The sequence below is a fragment of the Scyliorhinus canicula genome, chromosome 16, assembly GCF_902713615.1.
Source record: "Scyliorhinus canicula chromosome 16, sScyCan1.1, whole genome shotgun sequence".
Taxonomy (NCBI): Eukaryota; Metazoa; Chordata; class Chondrichthyes; order Carcharhiniformes; family Scyliorhinidae; genus Scyliorhinus; species Scyliorhinus canicula.
The window spans coordinates 21,159,240-21,178,373 of record NC_052161.1 but is presented as its reverse complement, the minus strand read 5'-3'; the positions used below and the strand labels follow the sequence as shown (position 1 = coordinate 21,178,373).

At 43.1% G+C, this 19,134-nt stretch overlaps 1 protein-coding gene and 1 long non-coding RNA gene across 2 annotated transcripts; one reads left to right on the top strand and one right to left on the bottom strand.

Annotated features, from left to right (window-relative positions):
- Nucleotides 1-225: 225 nt before the first annotated feature.
- On the bottom strand, nucleotides 226-12,976 carry LOC119950877. The gene is made up of 3 exons (XR_005457449.1): nucleotides 12,574-12,976; nucleotides 7,882-7,931; nucleotides 226-615 (listed from the first exon to the last, which is right to left on the bottom strand). It is a non-coding gene; the product is annotated as an uncharacterized LOC119950877 (long non-coding RNA).
- A 457-nt stretch (nucleotides 12,977-13,433) lies between these two features.
- On the top strand, nucleotides 13,434-18,888 carry emx2 (empty spiracles homeobox 2). The gene is made up of 3 exons (XM_038773570.1): nucleotides 13,434-13,884; nucleotides 15,184-15,368; nucleotides 17,628-18,888. The coding sequence occupies exons 1-3, from the start codon at nucleotides 13,497-13,499 to the stop codon at nucleotides 17,793-17,795; spliced, it is 741 nt and encodes a 246-aa protein (XP_038629498.1). The 5' UTR covers nucleotides 13,434-13,496; the 3' UTR covers nucleotides 17,796-18,888.
- Nucleotides 18,889-19,134: the final 246 nt, after the last annotated feature.

Below are 19,134 nucleotides of genomic sequence, written 5' to 3'. Positions count from 1 at the left end.
CCTTTTGGCGATTTAAGAGTCGGGATTTACAACTCGACACCATCAAAGGTATCTGACCTACTAGGTCAAATCTTCCTGTGTGTGTATGCGGCGGGGTTTGTTCATGGGATCCCTAGTGAGATATCCGGCTGCAGGCCACTTGTGCAGCTAAACGAGGGACTGCCTCCACCCCGCTGCACATTGGGTTGCAAAGAGGCGACGCTGTACAAGATGGACAAGGGTCAGTCAGTATCAATGCCATTTATTGAGATCACGTGGCAGATATTGATACGCAAACGCATCCCCGGGTCAAACTCAATTACAACATTCATATATTGCAGTCAAAACGGCAACTTTAAACCTCGTCCACAGTGCAACACATTAAAGTGAAAACAATCTCATTCACAGGTGCTGCACACACCAGTGTTGGCATTCAAAAGCTTCAGAGATGTTCAGAGTAGGGTCAGCAGGGAGCTGTAGGCACACAGTATCGCCAGCACAAAGGGGATTGAGTCCAGTGCTAAACAACGGGGCTCAGATTATTCTCTGGGGGTTGAATAGTCTGTTTATTGCTGTTGGGTTGTGTTGGGTTGTGTTGACTTTCCATAACTTGCTGCAGAGTTCAGCCACACTGATCTGCAAAAGAGCAGAAAGCGTTACTGAAGTTATTGTTTCATGTCAGCAATATAATGTGGCGAGTGTACTCTTCCTGATGATTGAGGATAAGTGAACGCAGTCGGTGTCCCTTTTTACATTACCGGACAATATTCCTCTTCAGGTTGGAGAAGCGTCACATTGCTGTTCTGTGGTGGGAAGGCGCAGGGCGTGTCCCTGTATCACATTTTCATGTTGCCTCATTCAAAAACACGAGCTACTGAAATATGTTAGATGTAAAACCGTACCCATCCTTATAATCGCCGGACACATTTACTCGCACGAATGTTTCCACCAGAAACGATTTGCCTGTCATTCCATCGACAGTAATAATTAATAATTTATCTTGTAAGGTTGACAGGCGCAGGTACTGGCGGCGGCCTGACTGAACGTTGACAGAAGAGATGGGTGGGGTGGCAGTGCCTGGGTTGGTGGGGGAGGGGGTCCATTTCGCACGGGCTGATAACCCACTGACACTTCCAAAGTGCATGACTGTGGAGGTTTTGGCGGGAAATGTAAATACTTTGTTGTTCTCCACTCTTCCCCTCACACATCCTGACTAACAAAATGATGATCATCTATTGACCATACGGTATTTACAATCAACTGCGGTTTGCACACACTCCTCTGTTAAAATTGTAAAATCAACAACTTTTAATTCAACAATAGCTTTACCTCCCTGGTCATCGTTTTATTGTTGACGTCACCATGACAACTGGAATTTCCGCATTTAACTATATTCATTTCTTTAATATACAGGATATGTTAATCTGCTGGTATAAATTTCTACATTTTATACAAAACATCAATTTAAAAGTCATGACCGCACGTGTAACATTTTAGATGCATTTTAATGAGCTAGATTGCAAACCGTACCTTTTGCTGTAGCGCAGTTCACAAAGCACCATCAGCAGTGTGGAGACGGCACTCACTAATTCACCATGAATGAACACCATTTTCGTCTAAAACCAAGACTGTACTAACCTTCTTAAAAATCCTCGAAAACCTGCCTAACAGATTCAAGCAAGCGATGTTATCATGTGTTATCCAGATACAAATCACAGAGAGAGAATCTCCCTCTCCCTCATATACACATAAATCAGTCAGACGGAAAACTGTCACGCAATGATATAAATACAAATGTTGGACATATATTGATACAACTACATATGTTTCACATACATAGATTATATACTATACATAAAAGACACACTTACGAACTTCGTGCATCTACACATTTGGTCATGCAGACATCAGACAGACACACCAGCATAGCATCGCACACACACTGAACTATTGTCCTACACCTTACACAGATGACAGTCATATATACACTAACGTGCACACATATGTCAGTTACTGCCCTTACACATAGACATACACACAAATACATACACAGACACGAACACACACAGACACGTACATATATAGGTACACACAGTTATACACAGTCACACACACAGTTACACAAGCAGGCAGACATATATATACACACACACATATACAGGCAGACACAGCCACACATTCTCACACAGACACACACAGTCACACACACAGACACACACAGTCACACAGACACACAGTCACACAAACAGTCACACACACACAGTCACACAAGCAGACAGACATATATGCACACACACATATACAGACACACACTCTCACAGACATACAGTCACACACAAGCACACAGTCACACACACACAGTCACACACTCTCACACAGACACACACAGTCACACACACACAGACACATATATACAGGCACACACAGCCACACATTTTCACAGACACACACATAAAACCCTGCGGATGTGTCCTAACTAAAACATTGCAGAAGAAACAAATGATTATCTGTTTGATCGGCTCAAATACACTTTGCCCAAGAAATGTTTTAATGAAAAAAATTCAATCATTTACTAATAGTAATTTTCATATGGACAACATGAGTATGTTTCTGTGCCTATTTGTGTTGGGACTTGCAGTTTGATTGAGATCATGGGCAATTACGTTGGCCTTCTCAACTAATCACTACTATCAAGAAATAATAATAATAATTAGTAGAAAAATTGGAAAATATTATATTCAGACCAGCATGCAGCCAACTAGACATAATTGAGATGTTCTCTGTAACAGAAGCTATGCGGCCATAGAGGTTTTGAATTGATAAATAAGAAAATGTTTTTCTGTGAGTGTAAATACAGGAAGTAGATTAAACGCGCAACAAACTCAACGAGAAGAAATATTGTTTTCTGCCCCTGAACACAAAGCTTTCGACTTCGAGGGGTCAAGATATGGGTAACAATTAGGCCTCGTAAGGTTGACCTGAACAAAATATCCAATTTGCCATATTAAAGGCCAGGCGAGAGGATGAGAAGGCAATGTATAAGAATGGGAAACAATATATCTCTGTTTTAAAACAAGGCAGGAAACTATTTCACTTTCAATGACACCAAATGCCTAAAGCAAACTTTAATTCAGCAGAGACTCTAGCAATATGTTGTGAAATATCCCTGTTATTATGACTTACAGTTTGCATATTTAAAAAAAGTAAGGATTAGAACCATAAGATGAACACACAACAACGGCACTTTGCATTTATATTAAATACCCCAAAGGGCTTCACTGGAATATCACGAGCCGTGGCCGGATGGGCAAAAGCATGGTCAGCGAAATGGGTTTTAGCAGGCGTTTCCCAGGAGGAAAGCGAGGTCGGAGAGCACAGTCAAGGAATATTGTGTTGGGAGATATTTTATGGGACCATTTTGGCAAATTGTCAAATCGCATAGCATCAATACGACGCCAGGAATGATCACAGCCACGATATCAACTTCTACTGATTTTTAAAAAATGGTTCCACTTGCGACGCATTAGCCTAGCCACATCTCAGTAGTTACTGCAGTAATTCTCTGAAGGACGGGAGTAAGATGTTCGTAACTATACGTAGGGCGTTTGGACTTCTTCCACACATCAGGGCGGGGTGTTCGTTGTTTTGGTAAAACAGCAAGGGACTGACCAAGTTTCTCGTGCGGTGGAAATAATATGAGTATAATGGTGCTTCAAGTCAGAAGCATATTGGAGCCAGCCTCTGAAGACGAATTATCTCAATTCTGTGGGGAATGGGCGGCGGAGGAAACATTCCAAAAAGACAGATGTAAATAAGGCCCCCATCCCTACCCCCGACCTATTCTGCTAACTTTGACGACGGGGGAGGTGGGGTGGGCGGAGGTGATAATTTTACACTGGAATTTTACTTTGAGACTACCTATACCTTTCCTGCGCTGTTGATATTTCCGCCGAACCCCATCAATACCCAAATGTCGTGCTTAGAAAGCATTCGCAATATTGTAAGCCAGGACGTGGTAAATCTATGGGAGATTGTATGTGAACCCAAGGGCATCTCATCAGATTACATTCAGCAGGCCCAAAATGGTTTGTTGAAATCTTCCTCCAGGTGCCTAGGGGAGGGAATGGAAGGAAGGGCAATATAAAGCGGCGCGGATCACCTGTACTGGGTGAACCAATTCAATTGACGTGTCAACCCTACAGCTATTAGGGGAAGATATGATCTTATCTACTCGAAGTAGAAATTATAAATCATACTAAAGGTGGGCAAGTGCCGTGATTAACCGAAACTAAGAAAAAGAATAGGACGCTAGTCCTACATTCCTAGATGAAGTGACAACAGTTCAAAAGTTATTAATGAGCTGTAAAGATCACTGGCGCGTCCTGGGGCTGTGGAAGGTACGATGTAAATGCAAATGTATTTTCTGCAAAATAAATTAAATTGTATCTTGCGTCTTTTGGCTGTTTAGATCACTTCCAGCGGGATCTGAACCGCGATGAGCCAATATTGATGTGGATGAGTGCGTGCAGTTTGTGCTTTTTACTGAGATCACACTCAGAGGTGGAATGTGAGTTTCATCGAGAAAGTGACACCATCAGCTTTGCACAAGAACGAACCAATTGGAAACCCTTGGCAAGACAACCAAGACAATAGCCGGACCAGGATAATTAATGATCTACCCCCTCAAAAAAAAATAATTGTTATATTTTATTTCAAAAGATCAAAGCCACTACTTTTTCAAAGATGCATTCCAAGAATTACAAAGCAATAGCACAGGCCTACCCTAGAAGCCAGATTCTTTTATTAATGGCTGCACGTACGGCGCACATCACAGATATTCGCCGAGTGACTGCAAGAAGTGGAACAGTTTGGCCCTGTCTCCATCCTGCGACCCTAGTGTTCGGCCTGTGCTGACATTGTTAATAACGACGCCAGACAATGCCAGCTCTCCAGGCTCGGCATATCTGCAAGCTCACCCCGCCATCGAAGCTGTTACCCTGTATCTTAGCCCAACCTATCTTGCAGTCTTCTAGGGGGGGGGGGGGGGAGGGGGCTACCCGAAAGAAACACCTCCAACCAACTCCAAAACGCCAGTGATTATCGTCAAATTAAACATTCACCTGAAAGAATACATTACCCTATCGGCTCACTTCAAGCAGAACATTTTTCCCACCACCTTTAGCAGAGCGAGCTGCCCCTAGAAGCTGCTGGGAAGGCGTTATCGTGCTAAAGGAATCGAGATTGTGTACACACTGTCCTGCACTGAAAACGGGAGCTGAAGTGAACTCGCCTTATTGCTGCTGTGCTGCCTCGCTGAAACCAGTGCCTCCCGGCCCTCCTGTGTATTTGTGTTTCAGAGATTCAACGCAATTAAAATTTAAAAGATATTCGCGCGCGTTTCTGTCCAGGGAACGAATCCAAATCACAGCACCCTCTTAAGAAAAGCACGTTCGGGGGGTCTGATCGGGAAAGGATAGGACCTCTGGAGTTGGTAAGAGGTCAAATGCCAGTTCCCAATTGAGTATAGTTCACAAATCATCGCGCTGCCCCCATTTAAATGCCACTAAATTAAAACAGGTTGTATTCATTCGGGTTAAATTGAGGTACAGAGAAGGGGATTTGTGTTGAAATGAACAATAATGCTTTGTAACAATGGGATTGACTCAAACAATTCAGCAATTAATATTCAGACGCGATTACAAAGCTGAACAGATTCGCCACTTTTAAAATCGTTTTACATGCCTAGATGAGTGTCATCATTTCTTGAAGGACTTTTCCTAATTAAATTCAACGTTTTGGGTGATCATTTACCCATTCATGCAGATTGCCAGTTGAGTAGGTGGTTATAATAATTGTGCCATATTTCAGTATTATATTGTACGGATCCCACCAACATGTGTTTAGTTAACCATGTGTCATGTTTAATTCAATCCCAGCAATGCACATACCCTTGCAGTATTTTTTATGCTGTACTGCTACTCAAAATGCTCAAACACCGTTGTTTTTTTTGGGAGAGCTAACTGTGCAGTGGGGATAATAGAAACATGCACGTTGTCCGGACTAGTTGTTAGAAGGCGGTTTTAAGCATGGATTGGCTTATCCCCTTCACTGACACATTCTGTGGAATGACAAGACTTGTTTTCACCGCAGGGAAGTTTCTGTGAAAGGTGTTCAAATTGGAAGCTTGAGCGCACCCCTCGAAACACCAACACATGCAGCCTGGGTAGAGTTTTTACTACGTGGTGCAATGAACACCATCTTAAACCTAGCCCTCGCATGTTATGCTCATTGCTTCGGGTTGGAATACCACCTCGATTCTATCTGCCGAATCTACAGCAAGTGTTGCACATGTGTTTTGATGAATAAAAAATGTTGAAAGCAAATCCGTGCGATGTCAATCCCAGCACATGCACACACACACACACACTAGCTTTAGTAAGTATGATCACATTTGGCGACCACATGCGCCGAAACCCTATGCTTTTGATACTACTTTCGTCGCCAGCGCTTTCTTGGGAGCGAATGGGAAGTGAATGGTCTGCCACTGGATCCAGCGCCAGTACTTACTCAAAGCTCAGAAAATCACAGATTCCAAGTGAAAATACTTCTCCTGCACTTTTCATTAGCATGCAAGTTAGTATCGCTGCCTGGTAATCATTAATTTAGAACATAGCAGTGTTTTTATCTCTGTAATCGAAATGACTAACGTTTTGCATATTGTAGTGGAAGTTGACTGCAGAGTGTATTTTACAAGGTTTCAGTTGGCACTTCAGGATCGGGTTATAATCAAGAACAGAAGATGTTTTCGCACACAGCACCTGCAACAACTTTGAATTCTTCAGCCAAGCAGGAATAGAGCTATTTAAGAAGGCCCCTTTAAAAAACAAAACATACCTTTCTTTAAGTATAAGCACAAAACGGTGATTAAGTTGATTAAGAAGTTAATTATGATTCAGGTGGCATGCAACTCTGGGATAATGAAATTAACATGATGTTTCAATCCTGAAATACCTTTGCTTTAAAAAAAAAAGAGCCTCTGATCAGTATTTCAAGATCAAATGTAATATATTGACTTCAGCAAGCGGTCCAGCCTTACGCTGATCAGCACAAAATAAAAATGGGAAAGGTTATCAGGCAATCAGTCGCATTGAGATCATGTTGGCGCAGCGGGAAACTAGGAATTCTAACCGCTTGAAGCCCCAGGGAAAGACAGCCGACATATAATGGCTGATAAACTGACGGGTCTGGATGATACTTAATTTGGAATCGATGCTCGAAGTGTGTGAGGGATAAGGGAAGGTATTTTATAATGGATCGAATATATCTTTTTTCAATAGATTTTTGAAGCCTGTTTGACAAATCATTAAAATAATGTAGATGCAACTTTGTCACATCTTGGTGTACATATGTACTAACTGCATACGAAAGGCAGAGGGATAAGTACTGAAATTCCAGAGTAATGTAAGATTACATTAATAAATAACGACGTGTCAAACGTGCGCACGCGTAATTATTTGTGATGGTGTCACAATACTTGTAGTTAAAGGTGTATTTGTCATCAATGCTCTTTTAATTCTCTTTTTTTTTTGCGATTCTGTGGGACGCTAACTTTACCGAAGATGGCTCACCATTTTTGTCGGGACGTGATCAAATAAACCACTAAGTGGCGCTATACGCAAGTACATAGAAAACTTAGCCAGGCCACACCGTACATAGAGAAAAAAAACTGCTTCGGTATTTTAACCACAGAATGAAAAGGTGTCACTTTCTCACAATATAAAACGCGCTGCTTGTTTTTAAAACCAGTAAGACATTTGCAATAGTTGGGCATTTAAAATACAATGCGGCACGGAACTGTGGTCTTCCTCAACAAAAAAATAAGTAACTAAGAGTAACTCTTACCACCTTAACTCACATCATTGGTAGCAGTGAATGCGATACCCTCTCTACTCCTGAAAAAAACATTACATAAAAATCAGTCGCTTCGTGTTCAAGTTAATATAATGTTCAAAGGAGACATGTGACATTTCAATAAGCCATTGTCTCTAATGTTAAAGGTAGAAAGTATAACTTTCCCCTGTTGTGATTTTTAAAAATCGCACTTTAAGGAACCTCGAGGAAGTTATTGACCTGCTTATTGTCCCATGGATTTTTAAAAATGATTTCGTGTGAAATTATTCTACTGGAGATACAGGACTTTTTAAATCAAGCACTTTTTCATTTTCCACAAACAGTTGCACTTTGCATGAAATGATGATAATCGGGTCGATGCAAATACATGTTTAAAATGTTAAACCTAATTATTCTTAATCGGCCAACAAGGTGACATGAACGTTTAGATTCAATCTGAATTCGCATTATAACGTGGGCCAGAACATTTCATCTTCTTCTGGTTTTAACCCCTGTTTTTAATTACAACTTAAAACATACATCATGCATTTGCTGATTTGAAAAGTAAACTGTGAGAGTTCTGTCATATTAATAGTCAAAAAAATGATTCCATTTAATGCGCGAGATTACAAAGGTGGGTTCATCTTGCCCTTAGATAGTAGGACTAAAAATCAGTGGAGTGCGACATTGGCGTGTTACCCACACAGCGAGATAAAAGGAGCTACATTTATAATGAAAATTCTATATTCAAACAGCAGGGAGTTAAAACTGTACATCCTGCGAAAATGATTGTTTTAAATTTTCAAACTGGTTTGGTGTATCGTTCTCTTTATTTCACCCGTGACAAATTGTCTGATAATCCGGCATACCTATGTTGAGCCTCCTGGTTTACATGCTAAACAAAAAATAGAAAGCTTCCATCGCTGTGTGCGTGTCACACATCTGACTCAATAGCCTAACATATAAATATTTTATCTGTGGGGACTAATTTATTTTAAGACTGCAAATGCTCCCATTTTACATTAGAAAGATTAACGGTGAACAATTCAGTCAGCTCCATAGAAATTGGATGAAATGAGTGTACATTATGCTGAATTAGCTGGTGTGCTGACTCGCTGATATTTTGAAGTGTCTGGGTGATTTAACACGGGATGTGACTCCATGTCCTCACGCACAAGGCACTTCTATTTTATGACTAAAGTTCCAATTTTATTCCAGAACACGTCACAAACCCATAAAACATGGCACGTGTTGCATTTTGAAAGGGTTATAGTTTGGTTCCATGAATTAAACATCCACTGATGGGAGAAGCAAGGATCCTGAGCGTTTTCCACTGCACACTAAAATCCATTTGTCATTATTTAGTGCTCATATACCTGGTTAAGTGGTACGTTTAGGCGTCTAATTGTACCCCAATAGCCACTAATTTGTGATCTATTAAAGTAAACTTTTATATCCTTTTTATTTCCTTGGTTGAGGCCTAACTACGGTGAGCATAGGGAAGCGAGACAGACAAGTTCATTGAAACTCGTTTGACCCACGTTGGAAAGAAGATTGATTTACTTAACGGCGACTTTTCCAGTAGTTGTTGGCAATTTGAAGGGACGAAGAACATAAAATGCTACCGGCGCCTTCAAATAAAGTTGCATTCGTGATTTATGAGAACAACAAGCAAATTATTGACTGAGGTCACTCTGTATACTTATTAGCTGACTTCTCTGACTATTTTTGAATAATGTCGTCAATATCTCCACAAAACTATTGAGGTTGCACAATCGCTTCGTAGGTCTTTTAAAAACTACAGTTTGAAAAAGCAACTGTTTAGCAATCGACCCAATCATGCACACACACCCACAATCAGTTTCCATCAGACAATGGCCAACAAAGTTGACCGGAGAGTGGCAATACAGGATAGCTCAGCTGGTACTCTATTTTAGAAATATTCGGGGTAGTTCACCTGAACTATGGCAGAATTTAACGTGAAACCCAGTCTGCAGGGAAGAGGTTGGTGGTGAAATCAGGGGACGGAGGTCACAAAGTACAGGAGAGTAAAATAATCACTCATTCCTTTTGGTGTGTTTTTCAATACAGTACAGTGCGGGCATATTTGATATGTGGCTTGACATTGCTCCCTGCAACGTTTCTAAGAGTCCCCTTTGGAATTACTGTTCACACATCATGGGACCACTGAAATAAACACGAAAAAAAAAACAGCCAGGCGCGGATATTTGAAGTAAAACTCCACACACAATTCGAGAATAAATATTATTTAACCACTTGGACTAATGAAAAAATGCAAACAAATACAGTTAGGTACTGATACGTCGATATTAATTCCCAGCAAAACCTCCCTTTTCTGAATGGACCAGGATCTCCGCTAAATTAACCTTACTTTTTTAATGGTTGACTGTAAGTTAGTTGTGGATTTAAAAGAGAGTTCAATTCTGCCAAAATGTGTATAGTCACTTTGTTTAAAAAAAAACACCAGACATACCACCCCAACCATAATGCGCCGCGACATGTCTGATGCGCGAATATGTTCTATTTTTTATATCTTCGTGCCTTGAAAATGTATTTTTATTTGTCCGAATCTGCCCGAGTTTAGTAATTTAGAGTTCGGTTTGATGTTTTTTTTTCATGGAGGTAATAGTGCGGTAATAATTACCGTCCAATGCTTCTGGGGTCCCAAAACAGAGCAATTAACATTCTCGTCCACTGCAACCTTTAAATAAAAGAATATCACTTAATGTCATAGAAAGTTACAGTATATCTGGGAAGCTTTAGAAATGCCGTTATGCGATGGGCTGGGGCTGCCCTTATTCCGTGTCTTGCCCAATTCAGCTAACATGGATATGTGAGAGGAAGCGCAATGTGATTAAACTGCACCCCACAGATTGATTGTGATGCCTCATTGGGAGAATTACTGGTTGACAGCAGCTATTTAAATTACATTTGTTTACTATTTGTAAATGCAAAGCATGGTTGCAAAATACGTTAGAGAGAGAACCAGGTTTCCTTTCCGCTCTGAATTATGTTCAGTCTCTCTCCCTGATTCTGGTGCTGTGATGAAATGTAACACTGATCGGGTGATGGGCGGACGAGTGTTCATACAAATAGCTTTTACAGTACCGAGAACGTAAACTGCCATTTGTTTCTGAAGATACACCTAAAGGCCATCCGCATTATTTTCAGTACATTTTGCACGGTGCAGTCATTAGGAAGGAGATTCTTTCCCATGCTGTTAACACTGTAGTTTTCAATTCGAAACATGTCTGAAGTCAACGAGGCCACATGAATAATTTAAAGTAATTCACTGTGACCCACATTAGGTGCTTTTGTTTGGGATGAAATAAAATATTATTTCCCCAGTGCTCGAGCCTCACCCGCCTAATAAAGCGGGAGCTGTACGTTTTGACAATTGCGACTTCACTGTGGGATTAGTATGGAACTGGGTCCCCTAGAACTTCAAGCCGAAATCCAGCATGGGTCTAGAACGTCCTTTGATGTATCGACCCGGTCACTCTTACTAGACATGAAGTAATGACTGAAGTTCTGACCCTTAAAAATAAGAGAAATATTTTCTCTCTGTGATGGACTTGAAAGATAAAATGAACCAAGTCTCTGGCTGCAATCATAATATTTACCATTTAACAGTGCATTCCATTGTGCCAGTGTTAAAAAAGGGCCCATTTATATAGAGCATGTATCAAGCCCCCTAGATAAGATTTGAAACGTTTTATGGGCGCTACCTTTTGTGGCAATGTTGATATTCGCCCCACATTGAGGGAAATGTATTCATAGTCGCGTCCTGTATTTCTTTTCTGTTCTCCTGAATATGGGAGCAGCGAACGCGCTTTGAAATCCTTCAGGAGAAAAGCATCATTCTGCCCAAAGATTCGAAGTTCCAAAGGCTCGGGGCTTTTCACGGAGAAATCACGGAATTAATTATGACTGCCAATTTTAATAAGCATATGGGAATAATGTCCTTGACGTCACTGTTATTTAGATAATAACACACAAGAATAAGGCAGCACGATATTTAAAACTAAAGAGGCTTTAATAGCCGCAGCTTGAGAGACGGCACAAGCTGGTATGTTGTGGCAATAATTAGAAATGAGCGACAATGGAATACAGGCGAAATCGACACCCACCCCCACCCCCCATCCAGCTTTAAACCCCTTCTCCAGTCCAAAATCACACACCACCCACCAGAGCGATGGTGAGGCAGCTACTTTCAAATGGCAATTAAAAAAAAGGTGGACCCTTGGACAAAGTCTCATTTATATAATTTAATATCATCAGATGACACCTTGTAGCAAAACAAGTGGGATTGCATGTCGGATTGGTCGGGCAGGGTGGGGACATCGGCTGATCAAATGAAGCAGGCTACTTACCCCCCCCCCCCCAAAAAAAAACAGGCAACCTCCTCCAATACAGTTGGGAAGGGGGGGAAAATGACCGATTCACAAAATGCTTGGGTGTTTAATTCTCTGCCCTTAATGAATCCGGGAATCCCTGCTTCCGGGGACTCTGGAGTGGATTGCAATTAAATGCGGAGAGGGCGATGGAGGTTTTACATTTTGTTTACCTACTACAGCCCGAATTATTAAGCTGACAGCAAAGAGAAGGGGAGCATTAACGGGGCCAGGAACCACACAAACTGCGCAGAGTCGATATAATTATCTAATAGCACAATTCCCCTACCTGACCAATAGAAATATAGAAGACTCAGTCCGAACCAAGGTCCCTGGACTCCAGGCGGCAACCAAAACAAGGAGCGATGTGAAACGACAGGAGGCTGTGCGCTCTCTGCACCTCCTGCAGATTTGGATTTGTTGTTTTAGGAATCATTTCTAAACCCACCTTCTAATCCCGTTTTACTGTTATATATTGGGAGCTGTGGTGTAAATCGAAAGAGCCGAAACTCAAGGGGCAGATTGAAATTCATACCTGCACCCCCCCCCCCTCCCCCTTAAATGTTTATAGTTTCTGCATTTAAAAAAAAAGGTATTTGCCAATCGCAACCTTTTGTTCGGTTTTTGTCTCACATGTCCAAAAGCCAAGTGTTTTTTTATGCTTAAGTGTCTGAGTTACGACTGGTTATCGAGGAGGCTTCTTTTTCCGGGGGGTGGGGGTGGGGGTGGAGGAGGGAGGAAGGTGGTGGTGGGGGGTGGAGGGGGGGGGGGGGGGGTGTTGTCTGCTACTTTGATCCATTCCGTATGGATGGAGTCCGCCTCTCCGGGTTTAAACGGCAATTGACGCACTTAAGAGTCTTCCTTCAACCTCAAGGCGAGTAATAGCGACCAATCATCAAGCCATTACAGGGCTTCAGTGGAAGCTGTTTATGTGATAGCAGCACTAATTAGCTCATGAACTAACAAGTCGTTTGCACAACTTTTCAGCCGTGTGATAAAGTGACCGCATAGATGGATTGTCCCTGGACTATGTGGACACATCGCTACTAAAGTGTTGCCGGACTAACTTTTAATGTGCTCTCTTTACAATCTCAGCAGCAATACATTTTTTTTGGGGGGGTGGGAGGGAGGGAGGAGGGAGGGGGGGAAGTATTGCACAACCGCCCTTTTTTTCTCTCTCTCCCGCACTGAGGATATAGTGTCTGACAAACCATGTTCCAGCCAACACCTAAACGGTGTTTCACCATTGAATCTCTGGTCGCTAAGGATAGCCCACTGCCTGCTTCGAGATCAGAGGAACCTATAAGGCCGGCCGCCCTCAGCTATGCAAACCCTAGCTCGGTCAATCCATTCCTAAACGGCTTCCACACCGGCGGCAGGGCTCTGTACTCCAATCCGGACCTGGTGTTCGCTGACGCGGTCGCACACCAAACTAGCCCAGCGGTACCAGTTCACCCAGTGCCCCCACACGCTCTGGCTGGACACCCTCTACAGTCTTCCCATTCTCCGCACCCCTTATTTACATCGCAACAAAGAGACGCTTCGAGTTTCTATCCATGGCTAATACACAGGTACAGATATCTGGGACACAGGTTTCAAGGTACGTCCATGTTTAAATGCACTGATTTTCCCACCCCTCTGCTTTCCTCTCTCTCTCGTATTTGCTGCCGATTCGCTTCGCGGTGAATGTCTAACTCGTTCACTGAGCCGCACCGTGACAGCTCGGCTCCTCCAGCGAACGAAAGCGAAAGTTTGTTGTCGGCCCTGCTTTCCCCGGAGCTGGGTTGGAGCAGCAGCCTGGCCGGACTGGGAGCTGCGGCGGGGAGGGATTGGTGTTGTGGGGGGGGGGGGGGGGGGGGGGGGGGGGCAGAGAGAGGGAGAGAAACAACTGGTTGCCAATCTTCCAAAAAGGGGCAAAGAGTTTGGCAGGTCAGAGGAGTGGGAGCTCAGAGAGGGGCTGAAGTTAGCGGCTGCCTTGTGTGTGTACATGTGTGTGTGTGTGTGTGTGTTGGGGGGGGGGGGGGGGGGGTTGCTGGCTCTAGGCACACTCTGAACGCGGTTTCAGGGGCAATTCGCACCGCCTTCAAGCAGCACACTTGGAATGGGTTTTATTTTATTTTATTTTCGTTCCTGGGTCAGTTGCTGAATAGAAAAGGACTGGGCCTCTGGACCAGGTTCCAGGGTGGTTGCTTGATTCAGAGGAAATGTCCGAATTGCGGATCACAGTTATTGCTCTTGGCTGTTTGTTTCTGCGTGTGGATATGAATACATTAAAAAAAACACATTGTGCTAATTTAACACATTAGAGTGGAGATAAATATATTTGATATGTGTGTGTAATTGGGAGGTGAACGATCCACTCTCTTGTACTTTTGCGCATTGATCATTTTTTAAATGTTTTGGAGAGTGAATTAATTACCTTCCATGGCAAATGATGGGCGACTACATTTTCCCCTTGCTAAAATGGTTAAAATGGCATTGTTATTAACAGGCACAGGGAATTAAATGCCGCTTCTTCGCTGTTGTTGAGTCCAGTGCACCGGCCCAGGGCAGCCTGGACGCTGCTTTGGAATTGACACAAGTCGCTGTCGGATTCTGCATTCGTTCGGAATTACCAGACAGGCCTCACACACACTGCGCGCTCAATGTCTTTATTTTAATGCATTTACAAAAATCGGATCCAACGAATTCAGTGCAAACAAATCCACGTTAAAATGGTGGTTCAAATCGAGAGGTTAGCGGCTAGAATTCGCACCTTTCCAAGTTCTCTCTGCTGCATAACTGGCTGCCAGTCAACTGGAGATAATATTTTTTTTTAAAAGCGCCGCGACACGTTAAAATGAGTCGGCGGGATTTTTGCTTCTCATTTCTTACTGTTGCTTCCTTGTGTCTTTCTCAGGCAACGAGGCGAGCCCGGAGAGCTTTCTATTGCACAACGCACTGGCGCGGAAACCAAAACGGATCCGGACAGCCTTCTCCCCGTCCCAGTTACTGAGACTGGAACACGCCTTCGAGAAAAATCACTACGTGGTGGGAGCCGAACGAAAGCAACTAGCCCACAGCCTCAGCTTAACAGAAACTCAGGTGAGGGTTGCCCGCTCTGCTTCCAGCAATTCGCTGTTCTGTACCTCTGTCTCTCCCTCTCTCCTTCAAGTCATCGCCTCTGCAATAGAAGTGCTCCCTTAAAGAGAGCTTTCAGAACCCTTTGCAAATTTCGCCTTTTAAGTACAGTGGCAGCAACCCGCGCCCACGGCAATTCGATGCTTTGGTAACGGGGCTGTTGTAAAACACGACCAGCAGATGCAGATTTGAAATATCGCTCTTTGATTCATGATTTGTTCATGAATCAACTGTCTACAGGCAAAGGGGAGTGGGGGCTCCATCACAAGCAGGGTATATTTACTGCTTTCAAATTGTCTTCATGTGAATCTTGAGGACGGATCAAAAGAATGAGGCGAAATACTGGAATTTTACGTTTATATTTTCCACCCCATGTCCCGAACAGGGAAGGTAACGATTGAAAGGCGAACTGGGCCGTTCACGGGGGCCAAAGCCGGCGCCGTAGCCATCAATATGAAGGACTGTTTATTTCAGCCCTTGGGTTTGGGAGGTGCGAATGATGTTTGGGCATTTCCAGTGCAGGACACTTGGCTGGAGAAGTCTCTCTCTCTCTCACACATACAGAAGTACCCGCTGACATCTCACATTCCTCTCAATATTTGCATCAGCCCATTTCTGTCAACAAGCTGGTCGCATTCGCCAAATCTTGAAACAGGAGTCTTTGCCCACAGAATTCTAAAGTGGACTGTGCTGCAGGTAACAAAGTGAAAGCGATTAGTGCCGAGGAGCCTGTACACCGGCTTGCGCTCTGCAGGATTCTGTGGGCAAAGACTCCTGTTTCAAGCTTTGTATTTTCCCAAATCGTGTCGGGCAAAACATTGAGGGGGGGAACAAATGAATCGCCTTCTTCATTTGCCTGCCGAACAAGGGAGCGGTCAGGCTTAATTTCCTAGTTAATGGGGTATTGAAGATGTCTTTGTGCGATTGCGAATCGATGCTGGCTGGGGGCTTTTGTCTGCGTGTCGGGCACGGCCTTAACAAACGGCAGTCCATGGAAATCCCCACCACCCCCTCAATTAGGAAAGAGAGAGAGAGAACAGGTTCATTTTCATTCGGGCGGGGGGGGGGGGGGGGGGGGGGGAGCTTACAGCACAAATGTGCGTTTCATAGAAAACGGGCTCAGATGTCGGCATGCCGTTTACTCCATTTCCCCACAAACTTTCTTTTCTTTAATCAGCGGATTTCTGTCACTTGGACCAGAGTGATGCACAATTGGAGCCGTGTTTTCTCCTCCTATCAGTAACTGACCATCGCTCCTCTGTACAAGGAATGAATCCATTTCCAGTTTACATTTGGAGGGATTTCAGAGTTTAGTAGCGGGGGCCACGCGGGGCAGTTTCCAGGTGGAAACATCTCTCTCTCTCTCTCTCCAAACTTGACATTTTGGTGAAGTTATCGACTTCTCTCTCTGACACTGGCTCCCAACTGGAATTTGCGAATATTCCAGCCATAAAATCGAATCATTCGGCTCAGAGAGGGGGGAGGGGGGGGGGGGGGGGAACTCGATTGGCAAACTATTTTAATTTACATATTGTTTTAAGAAGTTAATTTCCGCTTAAAAGCTGTCCGACAATCGTTGACGCGGGACCGGAATAAATGAATGCCAACGTGTTCCAATTTTCTGCTCGTATAAAAGGACAAGTGTATGGAGTTGGGGGTTGGGGGGAGAAACAAGGTGGGAGATCAGGAGAGAAAGTTCACAGTTCGAGCGGAGGGGCATAAACAGACCAGTTCATTGGGAGAGTCTGGTACTTATATTTTATATTTCACTTGTGATGTATTTTTAAAAATACAATGAATCCAACCCTCTCCCTCTCGAGCGAATAAAAGGAGCGAATGTCTGCTGCTGGCTAATATTGCAGCCACCATTTTAGTGCACAGAAAATACTTGCATTTTCTTTCATTCAACTTAGTTTTCAGTGCATTTACTCATCGCCCACCGCGCTTCCTTAAATCGATTAATGTGCAGAGTAGGAAATAATCCCGAGCAAGTACCCGGTGGAAAAATCAAGTCAATCACTAGTAATCCAACTGTGTTCCCGTAAAACGGTGCAAACCTTTCCTCGTTTAACTGGGAAATCCCCAGAAAGCGGAGTCCATTGAATAAAATGCAGGGGCTGCTGAAAGCGGATGTGAACATCAAAAGGGAAGGGGGAGGGTGTGTGTGTGAGAATTTTTGTGCTGCTCTCGAGTTCATTGCAACTTTCTTTTGGTACTTTTCAGGTAAAAGTTTGGTTTCAGAACAGAAGGACGAAATTTAAACGGCAGAAGTTGGAAGAGGAGGGAACTGACGCCCAGCAGAAGAAAAAAGGGACCCACCACGTCAATCGATGGAGGCTTGCGACCAAACAGTCGAGTCCTGAGGAGATCGATGTCACCTCGGACGATTAGGACCTGGGAGAGGAGGGGAAAAAAACAAAATCGTGTCAAAACTATAGTGTTAACTTTCAAGCAGCAGATTTGCTGATATAGAGAGAGAGAGAGAGGGAGAAAGGGGGAAAAGAAACACTTTCAACCAAATGCAATTCCTGTGACGAGGCAGCTGGGGTAAGAAGAGGTCTAAATGTAGCACTGTGCTGTCCAAAGGACCCGCCATCAATCAATCCGGGGGCAAGATGATTGACAAGCGGACTTGTCTATACCCGGTGCAGATCGCTTCCAATCCAATTCCGGACTGTTTTTTTGTTTGCACTTCCGAATTCAAATATATATTAAAACAAAAACAGAATGGGGAGGTAAACCCACCCCCACCAAAATCCACACCTGTTTCAGAAACTTGAATTGCATGTGAGCCGTTCTCATGAAAAGACGGATTATTAAAAACAAAAGACGGGACTTCATTTTTTTTTCTTTCTTCTTCTTTGCTTTGAGAGAAGTTCTGTGTGCTTCATTTTACAGAAAAAAGAAATCGCTGTTTAAAACAAAAAAAAACTCCTGTTAAGTAATAATACCGTCGACGTGATTGTGATCCAGCTATATGAAGTAGAAGTGCTGCGTTTTTAGTGTCCTGTCTAACCAATAAACAAAGTTAGACATCGTGGGGGTTTTCGTTTTGACCACAATTTCGGTCCTTTATTTAAAAAAAAGAAAACTGTTTTATTTTGTGGGGGAGAAAGGGGGGTCGGGGGTGAACATTAAAGAGTATTCCGGATATTTCCCCCCTGCGTCAATCCGAAGCGAAAATAAAATTGCCGTGAGGTGAGGTTTGTGTGGCAGGACGTGATCGCAAGTTGCCACCAAAAACGAAGGACTAATCAACAAGGGAAACAAACAGAGACCATTTCTAGGCGGCTATAAGGGTTCAACAAACGCACTGAGCTTCTGAATACGTGTTTATAGCGACCCTAAAGTTAAAGATGTTTCTGTAATGTCTTCTATCGAATGTAGATACTTGTGTTTGTTGAGTTTGTTGCAATTCTAACATATGGATACTTCCAAGAAGTATGTCATTGTCATTTTTGTCAATAAAGGTTTATCCATTTTGCTGCTGGGAGTGATCAGGCAGTGAGATATATGTATGGATTATTTTTTTTTTGGAAATTTGAAACATCAAAATGACTAGTCTCCATCCCATAATATCGACCTGATTTAAAATAAAAATTTAACCCGATGGACACAATTGAGCCTGTTAACCCTTTGAAGGCTGGATTGTATTGCAACGTTGCAGGAGGAACGCGAACTTTTTCCCCCTTCGTGGTTTAGCACCCACCAATGTGTACTGCTAGTCTGT